The 21,506-nt window shown below is 47.0% G+C and overlaps 1 protein-coding gene across 4 annotated transcripts in view; it reads right to left on the bottom strand.

Annotated features, from left to right (window-relative positions):
• Positions 1 to 402: 402 nt before the first annotated feature.
• Positions 403 to 21,506, bottom strand: part of KCTD1 (potassium channel tetramerization domain containing 1) — a 179,854-nt gene continuing 158,750 nt past the window's right edge. For 3 of the 4 annotated variants that reach the window (XM_081801465.1, XM_081801466.1, XM_081801463.1), the window contains exons 4-5: positions 5,141 to 5,446; positions 403 to 1,405 (exon numbers count right to left, since the gene is read on the bottom strand). In XM_081801465.1, the coding sequence (XP_081657591.1) occupies positions 1,247 to 1,405; positions 5,141 to 5,446 (465 nt within the window). In that variant the 3' untranslated portion in view covers positions 403 to 1,246. The remainder of the gene's footprint in view (positions 1,406 to 5,140; positions 5,447 to 21,506) is intronic. The other variant, XM_081801464.1, reaches the window with a different exon arrangement.

The following is a 21,506-nucleotide window of genomic DNA, read 5'->3' as shown; positions in this document are numbered from 1 at the left end:
AGAGAGGCCCTAAGCCAGTATGGATTGGCAGCCCATGGGAAAGCATTGTAGGACATCACAGCCCCACCTTGCCACAGAAGCAGGCCAGCAAAGGCCAGGCCACTCAGGAGAAGCACAGAATCATGAGAGAGAATAAAATGTTGTCTTAAGCTGCTAAGTTCTGGCGTGGTTTGCCCTGCAGCGAGAGATAACTAAAATTTATAAAAGAAAAGTTCCCGAGAAGGAAGATCATCTTGCTAACCAGCGAAGAGTAGCGAAGCACAGGTCAGGACACGTGCTGAGTGGGAACGGAACCGTTTAGAACACGTGATCACATCCTTGTCCTTTAGCGGGTTTGACCTCAAAACTGGCGTCGGCTTTGAGGGCCTCTTTCTGATGTTCAACACAGAAAACTCAGAAAAAGAAAAAAAAAATCTCATTTTAATACAGCCTCATCCCCACACTTGTGTTTCACACAGACCTTATTTTTTAAACAGAGTTTATTGTATTTAATACATTATAAAATTTGAAAAATTGTAGGAAAGCAGCAGACTCAAACTGGAGCAACTCTAACAAGTAATAATTCTGGCCCCTTTGCAAAACTGATCAGTTTAAAAACAAAGTAATGTTCACATCTGTGAAGGCGGACAAAAAAGTGTGACTTCTGTACAAACTACATTTAAAATGTCTAATGTCTTTCGAATGCAGTGTGCTCATGAGGGTTTTTCTGAAGTCCTGCCAGGTCCCGCTTAAAAGAGAGGACATGAAGCCTCCGTATGCAAATAAACTCCATTCAAGGTGTTTTGTGTTAAAAAAAAAAAAAAAAAGGAAAAAGAAAGACAAAGGAAAAGGAAACAATGGATGGCTGTTGGCAATGGAAACCGTAAGGAGATGCGTCCTCATTGCTCATGGCTTGTATATTGGTCGGGGGCCTCGGGAGGCCCGGGACACCTCACGGCCATCACAGCACCAACTGTAGCTACCACCTTTTTAAAACTTTTTTTTTTTTCCTTTTTTTGCATTTCCTACCTTTTGACATATATATATATTTATATATTTTTTTTACACCTTGAGGATATCACTATTCCAATTGTTCCCATATGAATACAGGTGTGGTCTCTATTGGATATAAATGTGTCTTTTTATTCAATTTTAGGTCCAGGACTTGGTTTGCTGTCCCAACTGCACATAAATGTCCCTTTTTTTGTTTGCGTTACTTGTTGTGTACGGTTTTCTTTTTTCCTTTTTGCATAAGAAATCTGTCCATTTAGTCCAGAGGCTCCTGCTTTATCCGGATAACGGAGGGCACACGGGGCGTCCGCCTCAGCTCCCGCCGCAGGACGTACTCACTGAACTGAGACGAGTCTACTCCTCCTCCACAGGAGCCCACGATTTCAAATCCCCTCTGCTGCAACCTCTCGAGGACCTGCACGGGGCCAAGACAAGCATCCTGGTTAGCGGGGAGATGGGTCCTCTGGCCACACACACAGCCCAAAGAAGTGTCCTGAAGTTTGAGATCTTGTGCAGCCCGGGTCACTCTTACCCGTCCCCCAAGTCTCTTGAGTTGCCGCTTCCGGTGGAAGACCCTGGATGGAAGGGCAGGAGGGAGGGAGCATCGTTTCTAAGACTTCAGATGCGCCTTTCCATGCCTGCCACACACGGGCCAGCTCATTTAATGGTTACAACCACCTGGCAGTATAGGTGGACAGCCCATTTCATACATGGGGAAACTGAGGCTCCCAGCACGTCAGTGATGGGATTGGGTTTCCAACTCAGGTCTGTCTGGCCTCAGATGCCACGTTTCTTGCAACGTGCAATGCTACCTTCTCTGCAAAAAGAGAGGGTTCACATTTCAAATCTCATCACTAAAATATCGTCCAGGAGATGATAAATGATATGGCCACACGCTGATTTTATCTGAATTTACTCAGCCAGTGATTCATTCTCAACTCATTCACCCTCAGCTCTGCCCCTGTTTGAAGGCTGCCAGTACGAACTTAATATATTTCAGTTTGGAAGACCGATATCATTTCAATAGCAGAACAAATGGACTGCTGAAGACAGTCGAGGTTTATCTACAGGTTTTCAAGTTTATGGCGTCCGAAATAGATTTATTGCCCTGTGTGCATTCAGGGAGGCAAGCATAAATGCAACGGTTAAATGTTGGAAAACACACCCAAAATAAAGATATTCTAAACTTCTCATGTAATAATCACTTCTCATAATCTCTTCAATTTTGAAATCAAATACGTAATGCCAGAAAGATCCCTGGGTCGGTCACCTATAGGTCTGACAGCCTTAAATGCAGGAAACAAGTCCTACACTCTTAGATAGGCAAAAATACAGAAAATTGATCTAGAGCATCGTTTCCCTAGAAATCCAGCAGACACTGGACTTGCAAATGTTCCCTGGGCTTCTGGGTAGAATTAAATTGCTTCTCCAACACTCTAAAGGGATGACAACTCAATCATAGCTTAAAAAAAAAAAGCTTGGCTCAAAATTTTTTAAGGGGGAATGAAGTGAAATGTTATTAAATAACTTTCAAAATTTACTCAATGTAAGGTGTTTCTCTGTTTCTCTTTAAATTATTATTTTTTGGTCACCTTCTATGTGGAATGTAATTTGCTAGTTTGCAAAACGGCTAACTAGAGATTGGAAAACAATACAGTATGCTTTCTAAAAACTCAAACTTCAAATGCTGGCAAATTTAAAAAAAAAGTCCTTATGAGAAAATAAACATTCTACCCTGCAGTGCTCTAGTTCTGTAGCTATATTCACATGCATACACACACCAGTCAGCAAAGGGACAGGATGAAGAAAATAATCCCTAAGTTCAAAATCAAGAAGTGCTTTGGTGGCAAGTCAGTAATAGAAAGGTGAAGACCTGAGAGCCCACTCTAAGATTTCCCCAGCAGAGGCAGGAACACAGCCCGTCAGCAAGAAAAACCCCAGTTTGCTCGGCCAAACCACTGCACTAGGAAGGATTCTTTGCCTTGATTGGGAGAGGAATTACAAAGGTAGAAGAAGCTGTGAACAATGAAGCACCCAATGCTGGTATGGTCGGTCTTGCAGTGTTGTTAGGTTGCTAAATTGTTGAATATGGAAATCCCGAAGCTTCCTCCCCAAATAATATGATCATCATTCCATATGACCCAATGTTACCCTGGATGTGATCAAAGCTTATTTCAATGCCATGCAAACTGCTACGCTCGCTGGCCAGTTCTTTTTAAACATCAATTTGTGAATAGCAAAATTCCTTAACGTTAGTGATCACTTGAGAATATTAAAATCACTCCAGGGGTGGGTTGGAGTATCAGGTCTTGTGCATCTTAGCCCAAAACTTCTGGATGCCTAGAGCACAGTGCCTATTTTCTTGGTCGGTGGAACAGGAAGCTAGAGTCATCGACCGTGTCATGGTCACGTCATGGCTGTGTCACCGACGATGTTAATCCAGATTAAAACGTCCTCATCTGATCAGACTTGAATAACTGGGTAACTTGTCAGGCATATGAATTTACTCCATGGCTTTTGTGTGAGAGATGGAGCCCTAGGGAAGCAGTGCTGTCTGTCATCTGACGGGCGCTGCCCCCGCCTCCATCTGGAGGGAAGCTGGGGCAGGCTGGGTGTGTGGGAGGCGAAAGGCTTTCAGAGCTTTAGAGGCTGTGATGATAAGTAGCAGAGGCCCCGCTCGGGAACACAGGGTGGTGCGGATACCTCTGGCCCCATCCAACCCAGCGGCTGCCATGCTCTTGAGTGTCTCGCCAGCGCTCCTGGGACGCTGCTCCCGCCAGTTTCCCCTGCTCTTCTGTCCTCAGACATCTGTTCATAAATTTTAAACATTATAAATAGTTGTGGAACAATCTCCAAGAGGAATGGTAGAGTGGGTGCTTCTAGTCTTTGAGCTGTGGGAGAGGTTTTGTTGGGTCAATCCTGAACAAAGTCATGGGCCCCCTCCAATTAAAAAGAGCTGGGGGGGGGACCCCAAGCCCTTACTCCATTGACTTGAAATTGTTTTGAGTCTTATAGACCTGGAGCCAAGACATAGGTATGTCTCCACTTTCTCCTCAGCAAGACGGGGGATTCACAGTGCTCACCTGTTAGGGTTCTAAGAAGACAAGGCACGTACCACCCTTGGCCCAGAGCCGCCACGCATTAGTTAAGATGATGAACACACCCACCAACGTGTTAAGGGACATGGCATCTCACATGTGAACTGAATTCCACCCCTAAGTCTCCTTCTCCCATAGATTTCTCTGTCTCAGAAAATGGCAATTCCATTCATCTAGTTGCCCTGTCAAAAATCGTAGTCATCCTTGGTTTCTTAGAACACACAGCCATTGTCAGAGAACCTTGTTAGCTCTATGACACTCGAAATATTCAGAACTGGACACTTCTCAAATGTTGCTAACTGGTCCCCTTGCTTCCACCATTCTCCATCTGCTGCTGGAGTATTCATTATCAAATCTGAGTTACATCATGCCACACTTTTGCTCAAATTTTTCAAATGGCTTTCCATTTTACTCACACAAGCAAATGATCCCAAACCAAAATAAACCAAAACAAAAAAAAATCCCAGAGCCCAAGAGGCAATCCATGATCTGTCCCTGGCCACCTGCTGGCCTCGTGTCTCGGCGCTCCCTATCCCTGACACTTGATCTTCAAGCCCCATGGGCTCTCCGGATACTCCTCAACATTCCAAGCAGACTCCTACCTCGGGGTCGTCGCAACTTACTGGTCCCTCTGCCTGGGATATTCCATCCCAGCTGTCCTCTTCTCACCATCTGACCAACATTTCTTTTTTTTTTTTTCTCATTAAACTTTTGTTTTAACGGGTCTGCTGGTTACTGTTTGCCACCCCCCCACCATCCCCCTATCCTTCTCAGAACGTAAATTCTGGGACAATAGAGCTATTGTCTCTTTCTTCGACTTCTGGATCTCCAGTGCTCATACCAGCACCGGGCACATAGTAGATGTTCAACAAATACCCGGGGAACGATTGAATGAGTGCGTAGAGGGTGCACGTGCTTGCTTGCCTACCCAACAGAAGTGATGCCACGTGAGTCTCCCAGCTCCCTGGAGGGAAGGCGCTGTGTGAAGGCAAGGTTAAGTAACAGCATTAAGAGCGACATTGGATGCCACACAGTGTGTGACAAGGCTATACCTGGACCGAGTTGAGGTGACAGTAGCCGTTCAGTGGAAACCTAATGACATGCGTTGAGTCGTGATTCCAGCCTGCGTTGACAGAGTTACACATCACGTCGCCGATCTCTGGAAACACTTCTTCTATCAAGGATTTGTCACCGCTGAGTGTGATCCTTTCTCCGAGGTCTGGGGCAACTCGCACCACTAGGCACTCACAAGGCCTTGAAAAGCGACCAGTTTCTCTGTCCTGCTTCCATCTTTCCATCTCCAACAACATGGGCTGAAGCTGAAAATATTTTGCCTCTTCATATAACAAAGTATAGTCCTGGAAAAGAAAAAAGGGTATTTCACAGTGCAAAATACAAACATGAAGCACTGAAAATGTCCACAGATGAGAGGTGATTTTCTTCCACCTGTTATTTCAATAATCAAATCTGCGTGTAAGTTTGTCACTCACCACACATTTGTGCATGCATTCATTCAGCGATGATAAACGGAGCGTAAGGGTACTAGGGGCCAGGCAGGCCCTCTTCTAAAGGCTCCCCATGAATGAAGTCCTATAACCCCCACAACCGCCCCGTGAATCTGGAACCATTAGTATTCCCCTTGGGCAGGCGAGAAAACGGAGATGAGAAAGGCTGAACCCACGACTTCTCTCTTTCAGCAGAAGCCTCCGGGCATTCAAAATTGGTGGCGGTGAGAACCCACTTCACGTCCTCGCTAGGGAGCCACGCATAGGTTGCGGTGAGGGGGTCCCACGCGCACTATCCACGGGGAGCTTACGTCCCCTGTCCCGTTCACCGCAGCTCAGACCGCCTGGTGGGAGGCAGGGGGCGGCGCCGGGGGGTGGGGGGTGGGCTGCACAGGGTGGCGGGTGGGCAGCTGCAGGGCGTGCATGCTGCTTCTACCTGAGCGTGGGTGCCGATCTCTGACGGTCTGGGGGAGGCTGACGCACCGCCCTGGGCCGGCTATCGGCGCTGCCACCCTCAAGTGAGCCCACGATCCCCGCAGGACAGAGGTGCCAGGAAGGAAACCCGTCCCTCTCTGAAAGCACAGCCACCATTCTTTGAGCATGCTTCTTCTTCTCTTGCCTTAAAAACAAATCTACTGAATTAAAGCAGAAATCCGGCAAGCGGGTATTAAAACACACACACACAAGTCACTGGATGGGAGGACAAAGGAGGCTGCGGGGGAGGCAGCGACGTAGGAATGATGTTATCACGCGGGGCAATATTATGTCTACACGTAGCTATGACCGCAATCATCTCGGGGTGGGAGGCAAGTGGACACCTGTCCAGGCATGTTGACTGAGGACGTTTTTGTTTTTTTAAAGATTTTATTTATTTTTGACACAGAGAGAGAGCACAAGCAGGGGGAACAGCAGAGGGAGAGGGAGAAGCAGACTCCCCGCTGAGCAGGGAGCCCAACGCGGGGCTCGATCCCAGGAACCCGGGATCGTGACCTGAGCCGAAGGCAGACGCTTAACCATCTGAGTCACCCAGGCGCCCCGACTGAGGACGTTTTAATGAGCTCACACCGGCGTGTCTGAGGTCCTTCCCTGGTGGGAGCGAGCCGCGGGCCGGTGCCTGCAGCAGAGCCGACGCCGAGAGCCCGGCGCTGCCAGAGCTCCGCCTCCGCATGGGACGGAGCGCGGAGGTGATGACCACCCGAGAACGGGTTTTATGTGGCACCTGGCTCTTCTTGTTGCAAATTAAGCAGCAGCAGCAGCAGCAGCAGCAGCGTCTGGGGCTTCCAGAGAAAGACGTGGAGAGGTGAGAAAGTGCCAGCGGGCCTGCAGCTGGCTCTTCCACTTTCTGTGTCGAGACATTTGGGCCAGGGGAAGATGCTGTCCCAGACATTCCTCTGCAGCGTGGCCCGCTTCTGTGTTCTGCCCTGTCCTGGCGACCCCATTCTTACAGGAGCCTTGGTTCCCCGCTGGAGATGATCTTCCTCTCACATACTGGCACCTGCTTTGTCTCCCGACGCGCAGGAGGTACTGTTTGTTTGAGGAGGTGAGCACCAAGCTGAGGTGTGGCCACTTTTAAGACAGGACAGAACTGAGGTCCATCCGCCGGCTTGAGGGCAGGAGTGGGGAGACTGCCGGGTTCTCCCGGGTTCCTGGGACCCCGTGTGGGGGCCTTGCCATCTCCTTAGTACATCAACTGTGAGATAGTGACCTCGATCCTTTACTTACCTATCAAGATGACAGCTCGCAAGGAGATTGAAAAACAGCACTGACAGTTACACAAGCAACAGAAGTGAGACTTTCTGCTACTGCTTTTTATTTTCCTTTGAGAATTAGAAATTGTAGCACAAGGAAGGATCTGGACTCCAGTGGAAATATGTCATCAAGTCTTCAAATCTGAGACTGCTAGAACAGTCTTATTGACCAACCTTGACCTTATGGAGGGATCCTTTCCAACACTGCTGAATAATGACCATTAGCCTCTGATTCAATGCTTCCAGTGACGGGAAGCTTACTATCTAACAGGGAACAGCATTTACTTTGTTGGCCGCTCTGATTAAACTTCTGGAAACTTCTTGGTTAGAATGACCTGAATTTCCCTGTAGTTCCAACTTATTCAAATTCTGCCATCTGGTGATCCTAAACTTTCTTTGACATGTGAACCCTTCACACATTTGAAGACAACGGTTATGTCTTTATATCATTCAGGCTGAAAATACCCAATCTTTTCAGCTCTTTCTTATTTGTTATGACTTAGAGGTCCTTCGACATCTGGTACGTGCTTGACTTCGTCAACATAGTTCTGAAAACCCAAACCGGAACTGAACGTAACATTTCAGATGTGATATGAGTGCATTGTAGAACCTTCGTTTGGCAGGACATTCTAATCACTCTTAAAGCAGCCTACATTCTTCTCCTATGGCTGCTGCAACAATTACAACACACTGAGCGGCTTAAAACCACACAAATTTATTCTCTTACAGTTCTGGAAGCTGGTCATTAAGGTGGTGTTTCTTCTGGAAACTCTAGAGGAGAATCCATATCCTTGCCTTTTTCAGCTTGCACAGGCAGCCCATATTCCTCGCCTGGGGTCCTGCATACCTCCCGCTTCTACTATTGTCATATCTTCTCTGACTCTGACCCTCCTGCTTCCCCCTTTCACTTGGAAGGACCCTTGTGAGCACACTGGACCCACCTGGATGATCCACGATAATCTCCCCATCTCAAGACCCTTCACTTAATCACACCTGCACAGTCCCTTCTGCCATGTAAAGTGCCATACTCCTGGCTTCCAGGAATTACGACGCAGACTTTTTTTTTTTAAAGATTTTATTTATTTATTTGAGAGAGAGAGAATGAGACAGAGAGAGCACATGAGAGGGGGGAGGGTCAGAGGGAGAAGCAGACTCCCTGCCGAGCAGGGAGCCCGATGTGGGACTCGATCCAGGGACTCCGGGATCATGACCTGAGCCAAAGGCAGTCACTTAACCAACTGAGCCACCCAGGCGCCAACGCAGACGTTTTTTGGGGCCGTTATTCTGCATACCGCACAGCATAAGGCTGTATTAACCTTCTTGGTTGTCTTTTTACCCTATCAGTTTATGTTTTGCCTACAGTGAAGTCTCCAGACCTTTTCACAAGAGCTACTATTGAATGAGGTCCTCCTCTTACGGCATTTGTGAAAAATTTTAAATCCTCCATTAGTTATCCCTCTTCAGATTACCTACTGTAGGTTCTGAATTTGCTCCAACATACTGAGAAAATGTGAATTCTTTTGTCCAATGTTCTGCTCCCTCTCTCGTTTTTTTGTCATTTTGAACAGGTTGTTCTGTTTCTGTATGTGAATCATTTTTTAAAAGTAATGACAGGACAGGGCTACTTGTAGGCCTTGGTTCAGGTTGATGCTCAAGTAATAAACTAAAACTCTGGATTCTGGCTATTTGAAGAGTTATAAACCCTCTAATTCTGAGATCAGCCAGCCCTCAATTGTGGCATTTGCTGGATGTCTGGTTGAAATACCGTGTGTTTGGGTGGGCCTCCAAGGGGAAGGCTGGACATGTGGGAGGGGCCCCAGTCTCCATACTGCCCAGAGATTCTCCTTATCTATAAAATGAGAGGAATAAATCACAGTAAAGTCGCTACCAGGCCTGATATTCTGAGTCTATATCCATGACAATGTCCTGATCCACCGGTTTGTCTACCGTAACCTGAAGGTTATAAGGCTGGCAGGAGCTGGGGTGGCAAATCCCCTATGGTGACTCTGAATCCTCACCACTTTCTTTTTCCCTCTGATTTCACAAGCCACATGGGTAATCCACTCTGAGGTCTAGCCACGGACTGACAGAGTGCCTCCCTATACAATGCTGCTCATGTTTAGCGTTCTCTGCTCCTGGAAAATTAGGGAAACATTGGCCCTGATTAGATTTCTGGCCCTGCTCAGTGACTTCTCAAGGATTCTGCCAGTGGTTTTTAAAGTGTAAAGAGGTCCCCTGAAGGTCATCCTGTACCCTGGGATGTATCTCATGGGCCTGGCCTTGAACTACCTCAGGCCACCAGGTGTTCTTGACCATCTCTACTCGACCATCTGGCTCCATCTCTCCCTTTACCGTGCCGTTCCTTCTGGTCTCCGGGGCAGAGGGCCATCTGCGCTGGGCCAGTGGATGCTGGGCTCCGCTTGGCCATCAGCCCCCCAATGCTCACTTGCCTTCAAGCGTCTGCCAGCTCCAGAACTAAAAAGGCCCTTTTGTTGTTGTTACCATTTTCTGCACGGTTAAGCTCACACTGGCCATTCGTTTTCTTGGCAGGCTCCTTTATATTCGCTCTTCTCTACTTCCTAACACACGCTTCCAGTCTCAGCTCATCGGAGAACGCCCTGCAGAGCAGGCTCACTGCCCACAGCTGCTTTGCTTAGGAACCTCGTCCTCCTTTCCTTCCTCAATCAGGATCATTTAATTTAATTGTCTAAATCCCATATATTTTAGAGTTTTATCAAGTTTCCCTTTAGACTCTCTGACCTTGTGCTCATTTTCTTCTGCTCTCTGAATCTTTTGAAATCTTCTTTCCTTACACCTTGGTTCCTATCTGGCAACACCCACCATTCCTTTCTTTGGCTTTTACAACCTGTAGACAACTCAGTCTCTTATCCCCAAGGTATGAAGTGGAAATGAGCAGGACCTTAGGCAGCAGCAGCACGTTTGGCCCCAGACCTTCCTATCTACCTTCCTTCCTTCTTTCTTCCCTCCCTCCCTCCTTCCTTCCTTCCTTCCAAGATTTTGTTTATTTATTTTAGAGAGAGAGAGAGAAAGCACGAGCAGGGGGAGGAGGGCAGGGGGGTGGAGAGGGAGAGAGAATCTCAAGCAGACTCTGAGCTGAGTGCAGAGCCCCATGGGGGGCTCCATCTCATCACGACCTGGGCCAAGATCAAGAGTCGGACGCTCAACCGACAGAGCTACCCAGGCGCCCCTGGCCCCAGATTTTCTTTTGAGGGAAATGAACCCAAAGCATCTACATATGCTTTCAGCAAAGCAACTCCAGAATGTACTAGATGCCATCATTCCTCTGCCCTGCTTCCGTGCCAATTTTATCTTCTCTCATCTAGAAAGCATCATTCATATTTTTTGCTTAACCTCATATCCAGATAAAGGAAAATAGATTATTCAGACCTATTATCATGTTTAAATAATTTTAAAATCCTAGAATACGTATTTTTAAAATAATTTCTTTTTTTGAGATTTACAGTGGTTTTTTGAGGCGTAGAAAGATCAAGATCCCATTTTACAGACGAATAAATTGAGCTTTGCTAAGACCCTGGAAATCGGTACATGGAACAAGAAGGTAAATACGGGTGGACCCCAAAATGCAAACAGACCATGTTTTTTTTTGTTGTTTTTATTTTTTTTAAAGATTTTATTTATTTATTTGAGAGAGAGAGAATGAGAGACAGAGAGAGCATGGGGAGGGGAGGGTCAGAGGGAGAAGCAGACTCCTCGCTGAGCAAGGAGCTCGATGCGGGACTCGATCCCGGGACTCCAGGATCATGACCTGAGCCGAAGGCAGTCACTTAACCAACCGAGCCACCCAGGCGCCCGCAAACAGACCATGTTTTGAAAGCTTATTTCTTGATTAAATATTTGGAATTCAGAAAACATTCTCCCTAAAGGGAGGAAAGGGATGTACACCGTTCATTAGTTTCCAATTGCTGCTGTAAGAAATGACCACACATTTGGTGGCTTAAAACAACACAGCCTCACTCTTGTACGGTCCTGGCGGTCCGAAGTCTGAGATGGGGCTTAGGGCTAGCTAGTTGAGCTGCCTTCCTTCAGAAGGCTCGGGGTGGGCGGGGGGCGGGGGGGAGGGTGCGCCTGGCTCAGTGGTTAAGCTTCTGCCTTCAGCTCAGGTCATGATCCCAGGGTCCTGGGATGGAGCCCTGCATCATCGGGCTCCCTGCTCCGCGGGAAGCCTGCTTCTCCCTCTCCCACTCCCCCTGCTTGTGTTCCCTCTCTCGCTCTGTCTCTCTCTGTCAAATAAATAAATAAAATCTTAAAAAAAAAAGAAGAAGAAGAAGAAGGCTCTAGGGGACAATGGCTTTCCTGGCCCTTTCCAGCATCCCGGGGGGCTGCCTTCATTCCTTGGCTCGTGGCCAACAATCACATTACTTCCTTCATCACCTCTTCTCCGACTCTGACCCTCCTCCCTCCTCTTTCACTTACAAGGACCTTTGCGATTCCACTGGGCCCACCTGGATTATCCAGGATAATCTCCCCATTTCAAGACTCTTAATCACATCTGCAAAGTCCCTTTGGCAACGTAAGGTCATCTATTCTGGGAATTAGGATGTGGACCCCCTTGGGGGTCATTATTCAGCTCGCCACACATATTTACTGGTTCCACCAAACAGTTCAGAGGTTTATTTAACTCCTAATGGCCTTGAAGTTTTACACAGTAGTTGGCACATCCTTCCATTCAAAAGCAACTCAGCCACTTGTTCATTTTAAAATGTGTTCATGTGCCAGACGCCGTGCTAGACGCTGTGGGTACAAAGAGGGTTTTTCTCTGGGGAACGTGTCCAGTTCGTCCTGGGAGCTCCGGGGCCTCCTCCGCACAGCTCCAGGGCCCCCAGGCAGTGCCTGGCTCCCCAGAGGGCAGGGGATGTATATATCAGGGGGCCCGCAAAGCAGGGGCACCAAGAAAACGAGGGAAATGAAGGATTTTATATTTTACATTTCAAAAATAGAATCGAGGTAGTAGTCATAAGAAAAAAAAATCTCTGCAGGACTTCCTTTAGTTTTAAAATTTTGGGGTTTTTGTTTGTTTTGTTTTGTTTTTTTGGTGGGAGGTGGGTCACCATTGATTTTCCAGTATTTCAGGTTTGGGGTGTCTAAAATTCTTAATTTCCCTGGCTCTGCAATACTTTTTTTTGTTTTCTTTAAAAGGACTTAATATTTTTATAGCCATTTTAGGTTCACAGTTAAAATTGAGGGGAAAGGGGTGCCTGGGTAGCTCAGTCAGTTAAGCGTCTGACTCTTGGTTTCCACTCACGTCCTGATCTCAGGTTGGAGATAGAGCCCTGCTTGGGGTTCCATGCTCAGCAGGGAGTCGGCTTTTCCTCTCCTTGTCCCTCTGCCCCTCCCCCAGCACGCTCTCTCTCTAAAATAAATAAAGTAAAATCTATAAATAAATAAATAAATAAATAAATAAATAAATAAATAAATAAAAATTGAGGGGAAAGTACAGAGATTTCCCATACACCCCAGTCCCCACACATGCACAGCCTGCCCATTCTCAACATCTCCCACCAGAGTGGTGCATTTGTTACAACTGATGAACCTACATGATCACCCAAAGTCCACAGGTTATATATACTAGGATTCACCTTTGCCATTGTACGTCCTACGGGTTTGGACAAACGTATGATGACATGTCCCCACCATTCTGGTACCAGACAGAGGAGCTGCCCGACCCTCCTCTGGGCTCTGCCTGTTCATCCCTCCCACCCCCCAAGCCCCTTTCCTTTCTTCAAAGCCCAGAAAGACTGGCCCACCTGCTCCTTTTCCCCCTGCTGCCATATGAGACTTCTGGCCAGGAGGCCGCCTCCTTCCCACCCAGCGGCATCAACTTTCAGCTTCTCCTGATTACTCCTGTGTCTCCGGGGGGTAGCATATCCAGCCTGACATTTAGCCTGACGCCTAGTGAAGGAAAAAGCAGCAGCGGCAAGGTGCCCCCTCTCTACCTGACCACTGTCTCCCTCCCCCAGCACCGCTCAATCTCCTAGAGAAAGTAAGGTAGACGCAGGTGATAACGACGCGGTGTTTGTGGCCCAGCTGAACGCAGGTCGATCTGCATTCTCAAGCCACACCCTGGCTTGGCAAGTCACCGGGATACTAACCGCAGGGGTGAGGCGGGGTGTGTAGGGCGGGGCGAGGGCAGGGGCTAGACACGCTATCTGAGACGGTGGCGGGGCCGCTGGCTGGCTGTTCTGCCTGCCTCCCAGTCCTCCTCTTTGGGTGCTGCAGCTAGCCTTGCCTCTGAGGGAGTGTCCTCGGGAGAGGGAGAGAAGGGGCCCCGGGCAGGGGTACTAGGAGTCCTAGTCTCTGCACCAGCCACGCAAATACTAGGGGGCAGCAGCTGAGACGACGGGCTGGGGTAGCCGTCCTAAATGGGCACTCTCTTAGGTACTGGGGAAGAGGAGACTTCTTGGGGGTCCACCCAGCTCACCACTCTGCCTTCTCCAAGGAAGTCTGACCTCCGGAGTGAGCGCCCACAAGCCACATCTGCGTGCCACAGCGGATTGGCTAAAGCATGAGCGCTGGAGCCGCTTGAGCCAATCAGATGGTCTCTGTAGAACCAAGGAAGGAGAAAGAAACCCCGGGCATTGCTGGGGCAGAGCCAGGGGCATCACTCTAGAAGGGGTTTGTGGCCTCCCACGTCTGAGGTCCTCAGAGTTGCCCTGGTATTTCCACCTCTGAGAGAATGCTCCCGCTAATTCTATGAGATAAGCTAGGATCCGTCCCATAAAACGTTCCTTCCTCTCTTTCTTCCTGGCTCTCAACTGGGGCTGATTTTGACCCTAAAGGACATTTAGCGAAGTCTGGAGACTTCTGGGTTGTCCTCCCTGGGAGAGGGGGTGGGTGCTGCTGGTATGTGGTGTGTGGACGCCAGGGGTCCTGCTCAACATCCTACAGCGCACAGGACAGCCCCGCCACAGAGAACGATTCGGCTCAAAACACTGACAGAGCAAAATGAGAAACTCTGAGCTTGACCGAGATCATTTCCGTTGCAATCTAAGGAACACAGAGGTCACCCTGATCGATGGTCAGTCCGAGCATCATTAACGAACGCGCTAGCATTCAAACACATATGGTTACTAATGTGATGTAATATGAAGTGCACAGTATCACCAGAGGTGTATTCTCACCAAAATGTTTAACCTAAACCCATCGGGCCTTCAGATATAGCTTGCAGTTTACAGGACATCAGAGGCTAGAGTAATGAACAACTACCTATGACAAGGCAGCCAGACAAATCCAGAAGGGGGGCATTCTGTGGGGCACCTGGCCCGGTTTCTTCAGAGTCGGCATCATATAAAAAGTGACAGACTATGCTAGGTAATAAAAGGAAGGAACATAACTGGATTCAATATGTGGTCTCACATCAGATACCGTCTCGGAAAAACCCCCTGCAAAGGATATTTTGGGGTCAAGCTGGGAAATTTGAATATGGTTTCAGTATTAGAGAAAATCTGATTTTATTGAAATAGGAAGATAGAGATTATTATCTGAAATAAGGGTAGAAAAAGATCCAGGAGGCCATGCATGCACTAAGGTTTTAATACTGGCAATCTCTGAGGGGTGGGAATATGGGGCCTAAACATTTTTCAAATTTTCTACAATGTGCATATCCTCTTCTATAATATTAACAGGTTATTAGAAATAACTAATACATTTTTTTAAAAGATTTTATTTATTTATTTGACAGAGAGAGACAGCAAGAGAGGGAACATAAGCAGGGGGAGTCGGAGGAGAAGCAGGCTTCCCGCCGAGCAGGGAGCCCGATGCAGGGCTCGATCCCAGGACCCTGGGATCATGACCTGAGCTGAAGGCAGACGCTTAATGACTGAGCCACCCAGGCACCCTAACTCATACATTTTTTTTTTTAAAGATTTTTATTTATTTATTTGAGACAGAGAGAATGAGAGACAGAGAGCATGAGAGGGAGGAGGGTCAGAGGGAGAAGCAGACTCCCTGCCGAGCAGGGAGCCCGATGCGGGACTCGATCCTGGGACTCCAGGATCATGACCTGAGCCGAAGGCAGTCGCTTAACCAACTGAGCCACCCAGGCGCCCCTAACTCATACATTTTTAAACTTAAGCCAGGGATAGGTAAGTTTTGCGCTATTAGCAAAGTTTTCTTTATCTAGGATGGGTAGACATTCATCTGAGACCACAAAAGACGCTAGCAACGTGAGGGACATTTACCAAAGATGCTCAGAATACAAGGCTAGAAAGAGGTAATTTTTTGTGCTTCCCCATCAAAAGGGAGCCAAAGTTCTGGACTCCTGGTGTACTAGGAATGACAACTGTGTGTGTGTCTGCCTATACAACACATGTAAGTAAGCAGAAAATAAAGCAACGATGAACTGGGTCAGTATCATTGGGAGGAGGGGAAATGAAGGACAGTCACCTCCATAATAAAACAGCGCAGAGAAGTTCTATAATCACTTATTAGAGAACAGATTCCAGTGGCTTCCAGTGGGAGCAGGGCACAAGCAGCTGCCACTTCATGGTGTTCTGAAATATGAAATGATCTAAATTGCTAAGAGGGGACCTAGCTCATACAGCATTATTTGCAGAATGGCATTTTAAGGGGGGGGGGGGGTAGGATGCCGTGACATCAACGTTGCATGCATTCGCTCAAGCCAGCATTAAATAGCTGGAGAGGGAAGCCAGAAATCAAGGAACGCTTTCCCTACTAAACCCAGTTGAGACAGATTCTCTCCTCCTGCGGTGTCCCTTCTCCCAGGTCAGGAAATGGACTCCGACAAGGAAGAAAGCACCTATTGTGTTGTTTGGGGACGGGCAGACTGGGAGCTCATCTGTGTGCGCGTCTGTATTTGTGGTTGGCACAAGCTGCCGCAGGAGCTGAATGGTCACCTCAGCTTCCGCTCTCCTCCTGCTGCTCCTCCAGGTTCCAGAACGCCCCCTAATTTACAGCCTGTTGCCCGGAGTTTCCATGGGAAACATTCCAGGGCCCTGGGAGACGTGAGTTTCATTTGACAAGCTTTTTGTCTTTTTCCCCAAGTGTGGGCTACAGCTAAATCCTTGGGCAATTAATGGGTACGTTTTGCACTTAGAATTGATGAATAGCAGGGCTCTGGAATCCTCAGCGAGCTCGAAAGGTGCAGAGAAGTAGCCATCCCCATCCTAGCCCACTGGGTGAGCCCTCAAGGGGCTGTCCTCAGGGATCGGCCACAGCTTAACTCCCCCTAAGGAAGTCTGTCTCTCTGCATCTAACTTGAATGCTCTTGAAGAACAAAGTAACACCTGCCACGTTTGAATGTGTTCAAATTCCTAGCTCCATTCCTGGGACAGACTACAACTCACAACCAATGGCTGTCGTCATGTTCTAAGTGTAATTCCCCATCAGTTGCTTTGTATTTCCTGGAGTCTGCATCTTTTTGAATCATGGGATTACAAATTAATATTTTACCCTCCTAAGTTGCTTAGGAGGATGGTATTATACACACGTTTTATATCTGCCCTTTCGTCCTGTAAGTTAGTGTATTGCCTACTTACATTTAGCTTCTCGTCTCCTGTAACTCTTTTGACCCTTTTCTGCTGTATTTAAGTTAATTAATGCTAAGTAATTATTATGTGCCCGCACACAATGTCCTTTAGAAAAACATAAAAATGTCCCTGCCTGTGAGACCCTTACAAAGAAGAGAGTCCTGCTATATACGTAAGATTGCCAGAGTTTGAATGTAAGAAAGTACATGACCAGGTATGGGGTAGGAACCAGAATCTGGTTTGAGTGTGGGTCTCACTTCATTCGTTTATGTATCCATCTGTGCATTCATTCACTCATGCCATAAATATCCACATGCTTACTATGTGCCAGGGCTGAGCTAGTGTGACCAGCTTCACCAACAACTATTCCCAGCCCCTATCCCTTGCTCATTTCTCTCACTATAGAGGCTAAAAAAGAAAAACACCCCTTTCTCAGACTCCTTTAACTGTAAGGGAGGCTCAGTTCAAGCCACTGACCGATAAAGGGAAAGTCTACTGGGGAATCTTCTGACAAGGACAAAATCTTGCGAGTTAAAAAGGCTTTTGTCCCATTCTCCTGCCTTGAATGAGGATGTGATGCCTGGAGCTGCTGCAGCCACCTTACGACCTTGAGGTGACAAGCGTGAGGCCAAAACGTCAACATTGAAGATGGCAAAACAAAAAGACAGAGAGTCCTGGTCCTTGATGACATCACTGAACAGATATCACTGTCAATAACCATGGACCTCTGATTTCTTATGTGAGAAAATAAATCTCCATTAGTTTAAGGCATTGCTGATTGACTATTCCAACACCTGCAGCCAAAAGCATGTATAACTTACAGTTGGGTATATGGTGCCAAACAATGAAGACAAACAATTACAAATGTACGTGTGTGACCCCGGGGAGAATCGCAGGGTACAGGCAAACCAAGCTGGACTAAACACTGTATTCATCATTAGTGATGAATACAATGAGCCCTAATGACAAATAAAGGCCAGGAAAAGAGTGTTAGGCAGACAGAATGGTCTCTTTGAAGGGGGCAAGAACATGGTGTGCTTGTGGAACTAAGGAAAGTCCTGTAGGACATATGTGTAGGTAAGAGTTGCGGGGGCGGGGGTGGTGGTGTGGAGAGCAGGGGTTGGAGTATTCTGGGCCTTGCGGGTTCTCACAAGGATATGCTGCTTTGCTCCACAAACAATGAATGGGAAGCCCCTGCAGAGTTGTAAGCAGGAGCAAGTCATGGTAACACTATTTTTTTCAGAAAGTGTCCCTTGGTGAGGGATGGGGTGGGAGATGGCAGAGGATGGGGAGAGGAAGGGTATGGCTATAAAAGGGCAACGGGAGGGATCCTTGCCATGATGGAAATGTTCTGTGCCTTGACTATTTCAAGGTCAACATTCTGGTTGTGCTATTGTACTATCATTTTGCAAGATGTTACTACTGGGGGAATCGGGTAACATAGGATCTATTATTTCTTTTTTTTTTTTTTTAAAGATTTTATTTATTTATTTGACAGAGAGAGACACAGCGAGAGAGGGAGCACAAGCAGGGGGAGTGGGAGAGGGAGAAGCAGGCTCCCCGCAGAGCAGGGAGCCCGATGTGGGACTCGATCCCAGGACCCTGGGATCATGACCTGAGCCGAAGGCAGTCGCTCAACCGACTGAGCCACCCAGGAGCCCAGGATCTCTTATCTCTTACAACTACATGAGAGTCTACAATGATTTCAGAATAAAAACTCTAATGAGAAAGTGTCTCCCGGTTTCAACATGGAGAGTAGATGAGAGGGGGGAAAAGGTGGGAGAGGGAAATCAATTAGGAAGCTAGTCCAAGTCATCCAGAGAGCTGAGCCTTGGATAGGGAGGTGGGATGAGAAGAAGGAATTGATTCGAGAAGTATCCGGAAGGCACTACAGACTGGCTTGCTGATGGATCGTGTCTGGGAGATGAAGAAGGGGACAAAGTGCAGAATGACTTCCAGGCTCCTGCCTAGAGCAGGCAGATGGGTTCTGACATTTTTTACAGAGATGGGACACAAAGCAAGGGGGCAGATTCCACAGTGGTAGCGGGGTTGGGGAGGCGGGCACGGTCAGCTTATGATCAGGTAGCTTGAGGAGCCAATGAACTCTCCACGTAGAGATTCTGAGTGGTCATCTGGAAATGCAATCACCTTAAAAGAGAACTAAAAGTGAAATGTCCTTCCTTCACCCCTTTCCCCAGTTCCACTGCATTCCTTCTAGGAAAACGTTGGCCCCCCACTGTCGCCATATCACACTTTCAGCCCTTCCTTTTCCACTCGCTTACTTGCTCTCCCACACGGGAAGCCCAGACCTGATTGGTGAACACCTGACACCCGAGGTGCCAGGTCTAATTACTGGGTGGGGGGGGGGCGGGGCACTGCTGAAGTCCATGCCCACCTACAGCAGGCCCCCCCTTCCTCCCCTCCCTTCTCTCTCGCCCTGTGTCCAGTGCAGAACTCAGCCCCACTGCCTGTCTCCACGTGGGGCCAGTGCCTGCTTTCTAGAAGCGGTCCTGTCTTCCTAGCTCTCCTCCGCCTGCAGCTGGTGTGAGTCCTGCTGCCTACAAGCACCAGCACTCTCTGTCTGAGCAACTGTGTCCCCAGGCTTACGCCGAGCGCTGCAGGCGGGAGACCTCCCTCGGGCCTCTGCATGAGATACTTGCCAGGGAGTGAAGTGGCCTGAGGAAGGCAGGAAAGAGGTTCAAAAGTTGGCACAGAAAGAAAAAAAACGACACATTGAAAGTTACCCTTGAAAACCCTCCAGGAAGGTGCCATCTGAGAAACAGACTCCCAATATGTTTTCCTTCCTGAATTGGAAGAGATCATCACTGGATAAAGTAGCTTACTTTCGTAAGGAGCCATGTTGCACAAACCAACTTCGCCTGTCTTTAAAGCCCGAATGACACTCAGCACCGTCAAGAGGTGCACTCTGGGAGGCCCCTGGGTGCTGCCACTGGTCGGGGAGCCACGGGGAGCCACGGGGAGCCACGGGGTCACGCACTGCCTCAGGCTGATTTCAAGGCTGCCGGGAGTGCCCACACTGGCTGCAGTTCTGACTCTTTCTCTTGCATTTCCTCACCAAATGTAGACTTGGCAGGTGCCCCACCGCTCAAAATCCTGACGGGGAGGATGGACGGGGGCCCCCTGAGTCCTTACTAATTTGGGATCTAATCTTCTAGATCTTTTTGTGTATTTACGCACACATATTTTTTACAGAAATACGAATATGGCTATGCATTTTCACTGAATGGTAAAATCTTGGTGATTTTTTTCCCCTCACACATCAGATCATAGAGCTATTGGTAAGGATGCGCCATTGCTGAACTTTTTTTTAGTTGTGTCAAGTTTTTGCTATTACAAATGATATGACCACAGTAAACATCCCATGTACCTATATCTTTGCATATTTATGCAACTATTTCTAGAAAATAAATTGACTCCAAACTGCTAGATCAAAGAGTATGTGTGATTGAAAATTTAAAAACTGCTGAATTGCCCTCCAAAAATGTTTATTCCCAACCATGATGTGTATCCCCGACACTGTATATTACCATTTTTTTACATTTTTGCCAATCTGATAGATAAAAAGGGGTATCTCAATTTTTGTTTCTTTGATTCTACAGAGATTAAATATCTTTTTTAAATGCTTATTGGCAATTTCTATTTTTTTCTTTGGGAGATTTTTGTTTCTGTCTAAAAACGTTTTCCATTGGGTTGTTTGTATGTTTCTTATAGATTTTAGGAATTCTTTTATTAATGATATTAATCTTTTATTGCAAATATTTCCTGTAGTCTAACACTTGTCTTTTATATGTATGCGGTGTCTTTAATTAAACTTTTTTTTTTTTTAAAGGCTACGTTCTGGGTGTTAAGTCTTCCTTAAGTAGGCCCTCTCTGCCTCAAAATTATGCTTTCAGAAATTCCTTTAGATTTTTTTTCTGATATTTTTTATAGTTTTAATTTTTACTTTCATTTCTGGAATATCTGTGAACTTAGGATATAAGATAGGGCTTTGGCTTTACATTTTTTCCCCAAATGTCTCTGTGCCAACTATCTCAGTGCCAATTACTGATTATTCCTTTGTTTTCCCACTGATTGAATTACCACCTTTATAATATATCAGATTCCTTTATACACACATCTTCTCCGGACCCTATTCTTCTCCACTGATCTATTTGTTAATTTCAGCCCAATCAGGATCACACTTTTTAATTACTCTAGCTCTCTAGTATGTTCTGATGTCTGGTAGGACGCATCCGCCACAGCCCACCATTACCACCACCATTATCATCCCTAATAATTTGTTTAGCTATTCTTAAGCTCCGTTTCTTCTACATACACTTTATAAATGGATCAAATTTCATTTTAAAAAAACGTGTGACTTAAATGGGTTTGTGCTGAATTTATCATCTGGGGACAGGTGACATCTTAATGATATCGAGGCTTCCCATCCCGGAACACAGAATTTCCTTTCATTTATACAACTCTTCTTTTATAGTTTATGTAGAGATTTGCAGTTTTCTTAATCAGACTTTGCCCACTTCTTGTTAGGTTTGTTCCTAGGTCTTATAAATTCGGTTGTTACTGTGAGTGGTATACCCTTCCATTATATCTTATGCTTCACTCTTGCTATTCTGCAGG

Source organism: Leptonychotes weddellii, chromosome 13 (assembly GCF_054177405.1).
Source record: "Leptonychotes weddellii isolate Sample4059 chromosome 13, ASM5417740v2, whole genome shotgun sequence".
NCBI lineage: Eukaryota > Metazoa > Chordata > Mammalia > Carnivora > Phocidae > Leptonychotes > Leptonychotes weddellii.
This window is presented reverse-complemented; position numbering and strand designations above follow the sequence as displayed.